At 46.1% G+C, this 12986-nt stretch overlaps 1 protein-coding gene across 3 annotated transcripts in view; it reads right to left on the bottom strand.

Annotated features, from left to right (window-relative positions):
- The window catches only part of CADM3 (cell adhesion molecule 3), a 28737-nt gene extending 16891 nt beyond the window's left edge, over nt 1-11846 (bottom strand). For all 3 annotated transcript variants that reach the window (XM_063106070.1, XM_063106071.1, XM_063106072.1), the window contains exon 1: nt 11765-11846. In XM_063106070.1, the coding sequence (XP_062962140.1) occupies nt 11765-11846 (82 nt within the window). The remainder of the gene's footprint in view (nt 1-11764) is intronic.
- Between the last annotated feature and the right edge of the window lie 1140 nt (nt 11847-12986).

The following is a 12986-nucleotide window of genomic DNA, read 5'->3' as shown; positions in this document are numbered from 1 at the left end:
TCTCTTATTTCCTGCCATCCATTCCTTTCTGACTTTGTCTCCTTCTCTTAAGTTTCTAATTCCTTAATATCTGTGATATTACAGTGTAGTGAGGCAGAAGCTGGGCCATAAGAAGTGGGAGTTGTTCTGTCATTTGGGATGCTTTGTCTTTTCAGGTGTATTTCCTTCTTTTACTGTCGCTCCTTAGGGATGGGTCTCTGTCCCCTCCCAGGGAGCACGTTCTCCTTTCCTTAGCTCAAATGCACTCCAGATCACTTCACTTCAGAACTTCAGAACTAAGTCATGCTCCAGCTGCCTGCCTCCTGATCTAGGCCTTCTCTCCACCTCACTCTCCCCTCCACCCCCTTTCTTCCTGGGCCACTAAGACAGTGCTCCTCCTTGTTCCCTCCCTCTATTATTTCTATCACTGTCTGGTTTTTCTTCCTGTAATCTTGTTTATCAAGGTGCTTCATTGGCCCAAAGTCACTCCCTTCTCCTGGCTTTGTTTTACTCTCCTAAGAGGCATAGAGACTGTAAGAGAACATAGATGGTAAATAGGTGTTGGGAACAGAATCTTCACTATAAGAAGTTTCTGACATACTGATGAGCCCCTTATCTTGGTAAAGCCTGGGCTAGAGATCCAGGATTTATAGAACCAGGGTTTCTACACTATTATTGTACTACTAGCAGATTATCCAAGAGATTTAGGCTTGAAAGGGACCTCTACTCCATCTGGGCTCAAACAGGTTGATTATTGCACCTTGGCAGACATCATTTGGTTCTATCTTAAGCAGGTTGAAAATAAAAGGTTTTTGCTTCCTGAGCTTGAAATGTTGTGTGGCTAGGCTTTTCCAGGCTGAAGGAGGAGGGACTCTTTGGGATATTTGGCTAGCTTGCCTGCGGTGGGCATAAGGGTGGGGTTAAAACAAAAAGCTTATCTTGCTATGAATCCTCTGTTCTCACTGAAAAACAACAACAGCAGCAACAACACAACCAAACAGACATTTCAAACATTTGTTCATATCTGAATGTTAAGAAAAACATATTAAATTTCAGATGCCATGAACAAATATATTTTATGTGTTTCCTAAAATCCTGCAGTCAGTTTGCATGTCTGGCCATTGTCTACTGGCCCTTAATGGCCACAGGTAGTTATACCTAAGATCTTTTTCATTCTACTAGACAGAGGATGGAACTGACTCTCTACTGCCAAAGTTAAATACTTCCTCTCCTTTTTCTGTTACACCTCGTTCTACCCAAAATATATCTTCTCTATGATTCTTGGGAGCATAGACTTTCAGAGTTGACAAGGATCCTAAGTAGTATCCAGTCTAAACTTCTCATTTTAAAGATGAGGAACCAAGGCTCAGAGAGGTTTAGGAACTTGAGCACGGTAACACAGGCAATTAGTTGGAGCTGTGGCTATAACTCTGTTCTCTTGTACTCACTGTCATTTTGTAACAATCCTTGTGAACTAGCTAATTCAGAAGTTAAGTTGCCATTGAGAGTGATTTGATTTCTAGTTACATTCCCTGTCCCCACTCCCCATCTCCCTGAAGGTAGTAGTGAGGAACTCCAGGGCCCCAGACGTCAAGGGAAGTAAGTCTACTAAATGCTAGGCAGGATGAAGAAGTTGGGGTGAGAGGAGAAGGGGGTCCTATAAAGACGCAACAGATGGCATCTTCACAAACTTCAGCGTCTTACTGGTGATTATGGTTCCTACAAAAGAGAAGGCCAAAGGGCAGAAGCCACTGCCATGCCCTTAGGAGCTAAAAGGGGTGACTATGAGAACAGGCCATATGTGTGTGCATGCATATGCATGTGCTTGGTGACACCTGCACGGCAGAGAGCTGAGGGAATGCTAACCTGATTGTGAAGTGGGAGACGGGGGCTAAAAGAGAGAAAAAAGCAGAGGAGCATGTCCTATTCTTGAGCTAGAGAGAGAAAAAAATTGGAGGCAGAAGTGGGCTTGTGGTAGGCTGAGGGGGGCCCTCAGAGACTTAGTTAAGATTCTGAGCAGCAGAGACTGGGAAGTGGGTGGCAGAGAAGGAGGTGGGGACAGCTGTTGCTTTGATTTGCTATTGAGTCAGTGTTCTCAGTGCATTAGCACTGGGAGGGAGCCCTGCCCTGGCCCTCAACCAAAACAAGTCCCTCCATAGCCAATACTGAGTTGTAGCAAGGAGAAATGCAGTTGAGAAACAAAAAGGAAGGAGATCTGATCCCCAAAATGCCCTTCCTCACATTAGTTCCTTCTTCTAGGCCTGGGCTATGTGGTATAGACAAGCATCTATTCTGCACTAAGAGGCAGGGAGGGTGAGATGAGGCAGAGCAGAGGGGATGGCTCAGTAAGAACTTCTGGAAAACAGGTCCTATGTAGGTACTGTCCCTCATCAGCTGTTTTTTGGATAGGTCCCCGAGGCCAGGAATTCTAACACCCTAAGCTGTTGTAGGAGTGTTTGTTTGCCCCATCTCCTCATTTCCTTCCCACCATGATCCCATACTTCAGAAACCAGGACAGGTATGACTTGGGATTCCTGAAATAGCGTGAGGAAGCCAGACTTTGTCTGAACTCTCAGATGTTCCCTCAACCCAAGTGGAGAAATGGCATACCCTTTCCCTAAATTTCTGTTGCTGCTTTCACACATATGTAATAGGATTTCTCCATCTTAGGAAAGTATGTGGGAAAAGAAACCTAACAGACTCAAAAGGAGAATTCAGTTTAACTCATTGGAAGGCTATGGAAAATAAGGCCTAGGAATGGGCAAGAAAACTTGGAAAATCACGGAGAAGTGAAGAATAGATTACCTGAGGATGAGAAATATCAGTCCAGGTTCCAACATCTTGCTCATACTCTCCAGTAGCTATCCCAATACCTCAATACCTGTTTGAGAGTATGGATGAATTCATTCCCTTTCTCAACAGACTCTATCTTATTCTCCTTTGTTCTTTATGTTGCACTTTAGGTATTTCAGGCTGATAGCTTGTTGTGCTGGGATAACAGTGCTGTGAAAAAGTTTAATTTGTTAGGAGTCTGGCAAGAAGGCATTCATCTCTGCTGATTCTGGTTTTCCTGACTTGTTTTTACTATTTCCCTTCACTGGATGATTAGAGTCAAGGATGACAGGTTCAGGGCAGTGGTTAGGAGCATTACATGAAGGAAAATGCGTTCGACTCTTCATACCCACACTACTCTAGTTTCCATGATTACCCCAATCCTAACTGAGATTTGGTCCCTTTCTAACATTCTTCTCTCTTAAAAAAAATCTCTATTTTTAAGAGTGGCATGTTGTTCACATTACATTACCTTGTCCCTTCCTGGGAATTTAACTTTTTCATGAAACAGACACATTCTCCCAAGTCTACAGATCTCAGTCACTAAAGTGGCAAATAATACTGTTCTGACACAAAGATTGCTTATTCTCTTAAACCTTCACTGAAGTTCTCTTTCTTGATATGGATACACACTCAGTTTTGTTCTCTAAGATGCATGCATATTCTGATCTGGTTATCCTATTTCTCTCTTTCAGTATCTGCCCCACAATGCACATAGAACACGTTACAATTCTCACTATTCATATCTCTGTTTTCATTTTTTTCTGACATAAACACACAGCTTTTCTTGTGACCTAGATATAGAGCCCTTTTCACATGCCCATATTAATCAGAACCCCTTACTTCCAGAAAACCATATGGCTTAAACTCAGAGATTTTCCCCAAAGCAGAATTCAGGCTCTCTCTTCTGCTCGAGCTCCCCAGGAGAGGGCTAGAATCCTCTCCTCCCCAGGGGTGAGGCTCAGTCCATCTGTCAGTGACATTGGACTCCAGGGCTTGGAAACCAGAAAAAAGTTGGCATTAAGCAGCAGTTGAGGATAAATGACAATATGGGAGGCCCTGAGGCTTAATGATGGTGCTTTTTATATTTGTGTGAGATTATAGTATTGAAATTAGAGGAGGAAACACATAACAATGTTTGGAAATACTTCATCCTCAAGAAGTAGAGTAAGAACTACTGAGAACTAGTGAGTGCAATTGTCCCATAGTAATTTTTGCATTTGCTGGGTGACAAATGATTAGGAGCAGATGGTAAACTGGCTCCTCACTTTATAATAGTGGAAGAACTTGGCCCCAGGCTCTTCAAAGACTGACCTCAGTGCTAAGTCCCAAGTTACCTATCACTGATGTACTTATTGGAGTCTTGCTAGGTTTTCAAGAAGTATCAGGTATTTAAGTCAGAGACTCAATAAACTAGTTCACTTTCAGCAGCTTTTTACCATGTTTGAAGTCTGGCTGGAATTCTAGGGTCAGAGTTGGAAGTAAAGAGCCAGGGCATAGAAGAAAAATAAACATATGAAACAAGGAACTGTATATTCTCAATGAAATCTAGTGTTGGAAGTACTAATTCTCCATCCTGTCTTGCCAGTGTATTAAGAAAGGGGAGAGACAAGTAATGGCTAGTTTAGAGATGAGTGGCTGAGACATCAGCCTTCCTTTCCCTTTCTTTCTTTCTTTCTTTCTTTTTTTTTCCTCCCTGGGGCAAGGTGATGGACCCGATCTTTCTGACCCTGAACTGGAAATAAATGAGCTAAAGGTGAGCTAAAGATGTTATAATTAGCAATCAAAACACAATTTGTGTAAGTCTAGCTAAGGGAAGGGAAAATAAATCCTTAGAGAAGACAACGTTTTAGTTAGTTCTTAATGTTATTTGGCTTTCTTTTTGTTCTCTCCAGGATCTTCAGGAGAAATACGGAGAGAGATGAAAGGGTTAAAAAATCCCAGATGTAAGAGTTCATATAGAAGGTTGATATATTCTTAGTGAAAAATGTGTTAGAATCTCTGCATTTTAGCCCTTTCTGAAACATGTCTGCTCTTCATAAGAACAGGGTGCTCAGGGAGATGAGTAGATGGGAGATAGTCCAGCTGTCACTGTAACCCTAATTCTGTCTTACTGAAGGCTTGCTCATAGAGATAAATCACTCCCATTACCTGTCCTTGAGGAATGAAATTTCTCCTTGTTCCAAATGAGGAAACAAAAGAGGGGTCCTGGAAATTCATTCTGGAAGACTGCCTCCCCAGCTGTACTCTGCTGCAGGTCATTCGTAAGCATTAACTATTATGCAGAAATTGACATGCAGAAATCAGCATTTAGGGGAAGAGGAGCTTGTGTAGTTCTGGTGTGATGAAGGGAACAGGCTGGCTAGTCAAAAACTGACAGGGGATGAACATTCTCAGCTTCTTACCACACTTGACGTCATCAGCATATTGGCAGATATCCCCAAAGAGTGGCAAAGTCCAGTTTAAAGATGCATCTACTGAAATATTGCCAAGGACCTGGACTCTGGGATGGGACCGTTATATTTAAGGTCATTTGATTCTGTACGAGATGACCATAAAGGTGACGGAAATGAGTCAGGGTTTTGATATTGGTTTTCAATGCCTCTCATATATTGGATTCCTCCATTGTCTATTCTGATAACCCATTATTATGTATTGTCTGCGTTTGCTAAGGTTGAGGAAAAATAAGCACCATGACAGGATGGTTAGAGTTGACTGTCAGGCTCAGAGTGCTGTTAAGAGGTGCATGCTTATGAACAGAGTAGGACTCATTTTACAGTCCACATTTATAGTATATACATGTTTATCATATATGAGCAATACTGTGTCAATCTGAATGTGACTATTTGTAGTTCTGTTTTTAATCTATGAGTACAGATATGGCAAAAAAAATTCAGTTATTTTCAGGCCATTTGAGGTCACTGTAGGCTCCAGTTTTCTGAGCACCTCAAAAAACACTTCCTTTTAGACCTGAGAATTACTTCCTCTTCTGTCTCCTTCCTACAGTTGATTAGATGGCTGTGTGGACTCCCCAGATCTATATCTCAGGGTATTTGTCCCTTCTTCCTGGTGGAGCAGGTCAGGGACCACAACTGAGATCATGTGTGTGATTGTGATGGGGGGCAGAAGATTCCAGCCCTGTTCTGAAGCTGCTCTGTGGAGAGTAAAGAGATTAGGAAGCTTGGAGGTAGAGCAGGACCACGGAGAGCAACAAGAAGAGCCTGGAATGTCACTGTCAGGAGCTAGCACCATGGAGAGCTCAAAGCACAGGTAGTTTTTGTTCCACAAAGAACAGGGGAACTGGGAACATGGTTTAAGGCAGCCAGCTCTCAGCACACAAACCAAAAGAATAGACACCAGGGCTTCTGTTAAGATCATGCTACATCCATCACTTGCCTCTCAAAGTACTGTGTTTCAACCTGTCAAATACACACAAAAAAGATTGAGCTAAAAAATAAGGACCACCACCAGACTGAGGTTGTCAGCATGAGCCTCTGTAATTATGTCAAATACCTAGGTATTTGTGGTGATCGTGGGGGTTTTAACTTACTACAACTAATTATGAATAAAATTAGGCTAATCTTCTAATGAAGAAAACAGTTTAACAGAGCCTGTACCCCCTCAGAGACAGGGCACAAGGAAGCCAAAACATGCATTATCATCAGGTAGGTAGAGTGATCTAATGTATCCAAAACTGCTATAAATAGTACAGACTTGATCATACATAGTAAAGAGGTATGCAATCATGCCTCTTAAGAAAGGCATTGTCCTCAGGACTTAGAGGATTCTGTGTTAGTTGGGAAATTTCCTTTAAGCTTAGGGAAATTTTGGTAAAGGAAGAAATAGTTCTCACATTAGTACTTGTTGCACCAGTGAAGAATATGTAGCTCTAATGAGCTTTACTGTGCAAAAATCTTAACAGTTTCATGTGTTCAAGACTCTTCAGAGCTTGGCTTCTCAGTACTAGAAGGGATGGATCTTTTTGCCATATATAACAGGATTGGGCTGGGTTTCTACTTGGGTAGTTATAGGGTCTCTGAGCATCAAGGTTCTGACCTTGTTAAAATCATCACCACTGCTGATCCTAGAGGCAGATACAGGTCTTTGGCCCTGGAGACTTGCTGTTCTCCATTTTATAATGACATAGAATGCATACACTTAATTTGACCAAGGTCTTAGATACCTAAATATTTTTCTGATGGCTTGCTTCTCCAGACTCTTTTTTTCTGATGGTTTGTTTCTATTTCTCATAAACATTCCCATGGGGATTGCCATTCTCAGAACTTATGTGGACCTATAGGACATGGTCCCATACAAGAAACAAAATGTTCCAGTATATGGGTCTATAGTCAATGGTTAAATAAGAAACATAAATTCTAACATAAAAGTGAAGATATAATTACCAAAACTTTCTAATACTGTGTATTTTTCATTCAGTAGTCAGTAAGGAGCTGGCCCAGTCCAGAGCTTGCTTTCAAGGAGAATATGGGACCTAGATTACCATCCTTAGATGAAATCCCATTACTGAGAATTAGATGAGAAAAAAGGAATTGTTGAGCCAGTATACAGTTCCACTGGAGTAGAAACAACAGCAACTGTGACTAGTCACAGCCTCAGGGGTTTCATTTCTCTGTTGATAACTGTGAAGATTTTTTCCCCTGGCATGTGACTTAAGGAAAAACAGCTTTTGGTCCCATTCTAGGTATCATTTGGACTGAAAGAAAGTAGAAACAGCAAGGAGTACCAAAATAAAATCTAAGGATCTACACAGCATCGCAGAACTACCCAGTCTGCTGTTTCAAAGTGACCAGAACACCAAAAAGATGCCATCTGTGAAATTTTATGACTGCAGAACTATGAGTCACTCTCTCCAAGTGAATAGTGAATATCTTCAACAAGGCACTCTTGAAATTAGATTTGGACCTCCTTTCTTCCTCAGTTGGAAGAGAAAGGAGAGAGAGCCTAAGAACACTGAGCTCACTCATTGTACTGTTAGTCTAAGGCAGAAGACTTTGAAATGTATAGAAGAACCCCAGGTTGTGCCTTAAGAGTTATAGGAGTGTTGGGAAGCCAAGAGGAAGGGAAAAGGGCTACAGGTGTTACTTATTTATTTCAAAAACAGTAATTCTCCTTTGATCTGTTTCACTTATTTCATAAAGGGGTTTCACATTATTAATTTATTTTTATTTTTTTGGTGGCTGGCCTGTGCAGGGGTCCGAACCCTTGACCCTGGTGTTCTAATATCATGCTTTAAACCAACTGAGCTAAATGGCCAGCTCCTCACATTTTTTATTTTTAATGTGAGAAAGCCACTGCCCTAGAGGAAACTACTAAAACCGACAGTGCTGCTCAGACCTAGGTGGAGCTTAGGATAGTATTCTTGGCATAACTATTGGGTAGGCAGTTGACATTCCACAGATTAGGCCCCACATCAGGCAAACTGATTCTTCATGGAATGAACTAAACTCTACTATACCAGTGTCTGATCGATGGCCTCAACTTTTCTGTGCCAGAAAATGGACATGTCTGAAGGGAAACCATATCCTTCCCAAGAGTTACAGCTGCAACAAAGAAGAGAACAGGAACAGAAACAGAACAGTTACAGATGCAACTAGGAGCAGAAATTGGATGGAGTAGATCTGCCAAGCAGATCTGTGGGCAGCACTAGAGTGAAAGCCTGCTGGACTTCTCCAGCACACTGGGCATGATCTTCACACTTGGCAACTGGCCAGGGGCTGCAGAATGGATGGCAGTGGACAGAAGGTCATTGGGAAGGAAAAGATATTCATGTGTGGGGCACTGCAGTACAAGGTTAAATTGCTATAAACTGTTCTGAAGCTAAGCGAGGCTATCCATCCATCTGTACACTAGGTCAACTCAGAGTGCTGGAAGTAAATTGGGAAGGGAGAATCCAAAGAAGTCTGGTCACAATGTTGATGTTGAGCTGCTCAGCAGAGAGATGATCACAGGACATATTAAGCTAATAGGCCTTGTATCCGCCAAACCTGGAATTGCCAACTTTTGCCAACACTGGTGAAGAAATGTGAGAAGGAAGGGCAAGTGACAAACTTAATGTCTTAACCTTTCCTGAACTTTTAGCTGCAGCACTAATGGCCAGCTTCAGATATCAGTTGCTTACCCTTCTGCCTCTCAATCCCCGTTCAGGCTTATGAAGCTTAAAAAATTTATGCTGTATTCTAGAGAGTTTATATGCCCTAACAGCATGTGAAGTTTATTTTCCTTATTCTAAATGGAAATAGCCAACCTGTCACAACACCCATGGCCACTCAAGCATCAGTGTATTAGAGTATCTTGTCCTTAAACCTTCACATCACATCTCTCCTAGTTTTCGCCAAACCTTACCAGTTAAGATATATACTGCCTAGCTCCCTGTCCATGGGCCCCAAGTCAGCTCAGGGGTACTAGACACACCTTCTGTGTGATCCCAGTCAGAATGTCCTTTAGGATCACCATCCATGAGCATTAAATCTATGAACCTACCTCTCACCATCAGAGCTGGCCATTCTTCGAGCCAGAAACTAAAGGGTAAAATTAACTTAAAATAGAAGATCATGAGTTTATGTCTCATTCATCAGTGTATCAAGACACTGCACACTAGACAGATGTCCACTATCTGTAGAGATAATGTTCTACAAGGAAAATGATGTTTGATTTGACTATCCCTTAGAAACAAACCCTTCCCCCATCTCTCACTTCTCTGACCTCTCCTCTAGAAATTCCTCATTCATTAAGTTACTGCTTTTTCTTCTTTTCTTCAAGCCACTGCTCTGAAACATTTTTCTAAATATGAGGATAGAGCATTTTTCTTCCTCTCAACTGTAAGCCTGGATAGGGGCTGGGCTCCCAAGTTGAGGGCCAAGAAAGACTAGGGCAGTTGGTGAAGAAAGATTGGCTAATATACAGATTAACTTTGGTCTCTAGTGTTTACATCCTAGAGTGGAAGAGCTCACAACTTTCTGAGATGACGCCCTTCTGTTTTTTTAAGTCCCAGCTTAACACCATCAGTTCCCTTTGTTGAACAGTTGCAGTTTGGGTCACACTTGCCTCTTTATAAAACTCACCGAGAAGGATGGGAAGGCCACGGGCTGCTGTTGAAAGCCAAGGCCTAGCAGGAGGGTCATTATTGAGGCACAAACACCTAGCAGCTTCTCTATTCCTTGCACTTAGCCTGCTCTCCCCCAGGACTCTCCTCAGCTCCTCAGTGAGTAGGGTCATCAGTGCAGTCCTCTGGGGGAGGGGGATTCCATGTAGGGGAGGGGAGGGGCTGCCATCTCTGTGGTGACTCAGGCAGGAACTCCCTTTAGGGAGTTTGATGGGTAGCGGGTGAAAGGAGTCGGCCAACCAACTGTAGGGAGGGGATCCCCAGGGTCCCGGTGTCAGGGGCAGCTCTTTTATCTTGATGGAGACAGGGCTGGAGGAGGAGGTCAGGCTAGGTGCAGCGATTATTCCTACAGCACCCTGGCTCTTAGCCTGTTTTCCTCAGATGAAATTCTCTACATCATCGTCCCCAGTTCCAACCCCTCCCGTCTCCACCCCTGCCCCGCCCTGTGCCCATTCCTGCTGGCCACTGGGTCCATCGCCCAGGAGCCGCCTCCCCTTTCTCCTCCCCTGCGGTTCTTTCTGTTTTTCGTTGGCATCTGGCCGGGCATAGCCACCACCCTCTCCCTCACTCTCCCCACTTCCCTTTGCTCCGCAGAGGTCCTGTTTGCTCCCTCCCCTCCCCCACCCCAGCCCTCCTCTGACAGGGGCTGAGGGAGAGAGGAAGATGCATTCCTTTAGTCCCTTCACAGCCTGCCCTCCCTCCTCCGGGGACCTGAAGCTCAGAGCAGTGGCTCCCTTCCTGGTTTTCCTACAAACTGCCCCCATGCCACCCCATTAAGTGCCAGCATCCTTTAAGAAGGCTGAGGTGCCCCCACAGCGCTGACCTACATAGCCCGGCCCAGGGCGGGAGGGGCTCTTCCCCAAGTCCCCTCGCCCCTGTCCCCGCCTCCTTTCTTCCCCCGCTCCCTTCCTTCATCTCTCTACCATTACAAACCAAAGAAGGCTTGAGTTCCAGACCAGGGCAAAGGGGCTACCCCACCCCAAATTTGGGAAAAATCAATGCTAAACCCAGGAAAGCCTTGGGTTTTCCATGCTTTCTCCTCCCCGAAGATCTTGATTCCTCCTTTTGCCCAACCTCTCCCCCTCCCCCCTTCCCCCCACCCCACCCCCAACCTCCTCCGCTCCTGTCTGGGTTTCTTTTCCCAGCTCCTGCCACCGCTAGGGATATTGCCATCCTGGGCCCCCCTCCGCCCTGTGTTTTTGTTTTGCTCCAAGGAGAACCCCCTTCCTTGCCCACGCCCCCCTCCACGGCCTCACCCAGGCCTCCCTCCCTGCCCACTCGGAGCTCCGCCGCGGGTGGGGGGACGGGCGGGGGAGCAGAAATGTTTGCATACAACAGTTTGGGGGATTGCACTGGCTACCCAACCCCGACAGACAGACATACACAAACACTCGACACACGCCCTGACTGAAACAGCCACAAATCTCACTCCGCCCCCAACACACACTGACACAGACACACACACAGATACTGACACAGAAACGCAGAACCAGACACCAACACAGACGCGCACACCCAGACACACACACGGACATCGTCAACACATCCAGACCCTGGGTTGCTCCTAACAGACATCAATTCCGAGATCCCAACCCCGAGTGCACACGCAGACACACTCGACGGTGTACACAGGGTGCACACACCGGCACACCCACGGTCCACAGAGACGCGGGGATGCTCAGAGACAGACACAAGGGTATTTGCAGCGGCTGGCGACTTGAACCTCCGGTTCCAAACAAAGCCAACAGGCTCCCTCCGCTGACTCCCGATCTGAACCCCCGCCTCGGGTCACTCCCCACCTCCCCTGGCGCCGCCCCCTCCCTCACTCACCGTCCTGGGAGAGGTTGGCCCCGGCGGGCGCCCAGCAGCAGGCGAAAAGCAGGAGCAGGGGCAGAGCGGCGGGGGCCCCCATAGCGCTTCCCGACCGGCTCCCCGCTGGGCGCTGGCGAGCTGAGTCCCCAGGGGTTGGGGATAGGGAGCGGGCAGACGACGACGCTGACCGAAAGGGCGCCCCCGAGCCTCTTCGGAGCCCGGGGCCGAGGCGGGGACCGGGAGGAAGCCGGCGCTGCTGCAGTCGCCGGGATTAAATAGGGCGCTCGGAGCAAACCATTTGGTTGGATGTGGAGGGGGAGTGACGGGGGGCTGGGCTGGTCGCGGGGGGGGAGCAGGCTGCCGCATTCCCCACTCCCCTCTCCTCCCGCACCCCCTCCGCTCCATCATGGTGCCTTCCACCCTCTCCCCGGGGAGCTCCGCCAGCCCGGCCCGGGTGTGGGGCGGAGGGAGGGAGGTGGCTCAGCAGTGGGACCCCGCGCGCACCCCTCTTAGGCTTCGGGTGGAGAGAGGGGAGTCGGGCAGGGCCCTGGGCCAGCTGGCGAGAGCGGACACTGCAGGCCTGGGCAAGGGTGTGCCCACTAGCCTGAGATCCTCCTGCCCCGCCCTCCATCCTTGGGCAACTGGGGGACCACATAAACCATGGGGTCCCCTGTCAACGCTGTGCCCGGGGACATCTCCCCCATGGGTAACTAGTTGCCCTCACCATTCTCCTAAACACTAACATCCCTAGTTTCGCCTGCCCAAGAGCCCCTAGTTTTCTGTCCAGCAACAATTTGTGGCCCCAGGCAATCTCCCTTGAAAGGCATCTTTGAGCAAACCTCCAGGCCATGGGAACCAGTATCTCCCTCAATCCCTTGTCAAAGAAATTATTCACCCTCTAAAAACAGTATTTAATCTCAGACTCTTGCCCAACCAAGAAGCCTACAAAGCAACTCAATGGTTTTCTTCCTTAACCCTTCCTATTTCACCCTTACTCCCAGTCCTTCCCTCCGATATTTTTTCTTCTTTCTTACTTTTTCCGAGGATCTTGCTCTTCCTTCTCAAGTTTCAGTTAATAAGATTCCTGAGTGAATGGTTTGATCACAGTCCCTCTTAAAGACAAATGCATCTGTGACTAATGCAGCTCTTGTTCCTGAGGCCAGATATAAGATGGGTGAGAGAGTCAGGGTGTTTGTACTTGCTCCTTAGCTCAAGAGTCCCAAGTTCGTGGTGTGTGCCG

Source organism: Cynocephalus volans, chromosome 8 (assembly GCF_027409185.1).
Source record: "Cynocephalus volans isolate mCynVol1 chromosome 8, mCynVol1.pri, whole genome shotgun sequence".
Lineage (NCBI taxonomy): Eukaryota > Metazoa > Chordata > Mammalia > Dermoptera > Cynocephalidae > Cynocephalus > Cynocephalus volans.
This window is presented reverse-complemented; position numbering and strand designations above follow the sequence as displayed.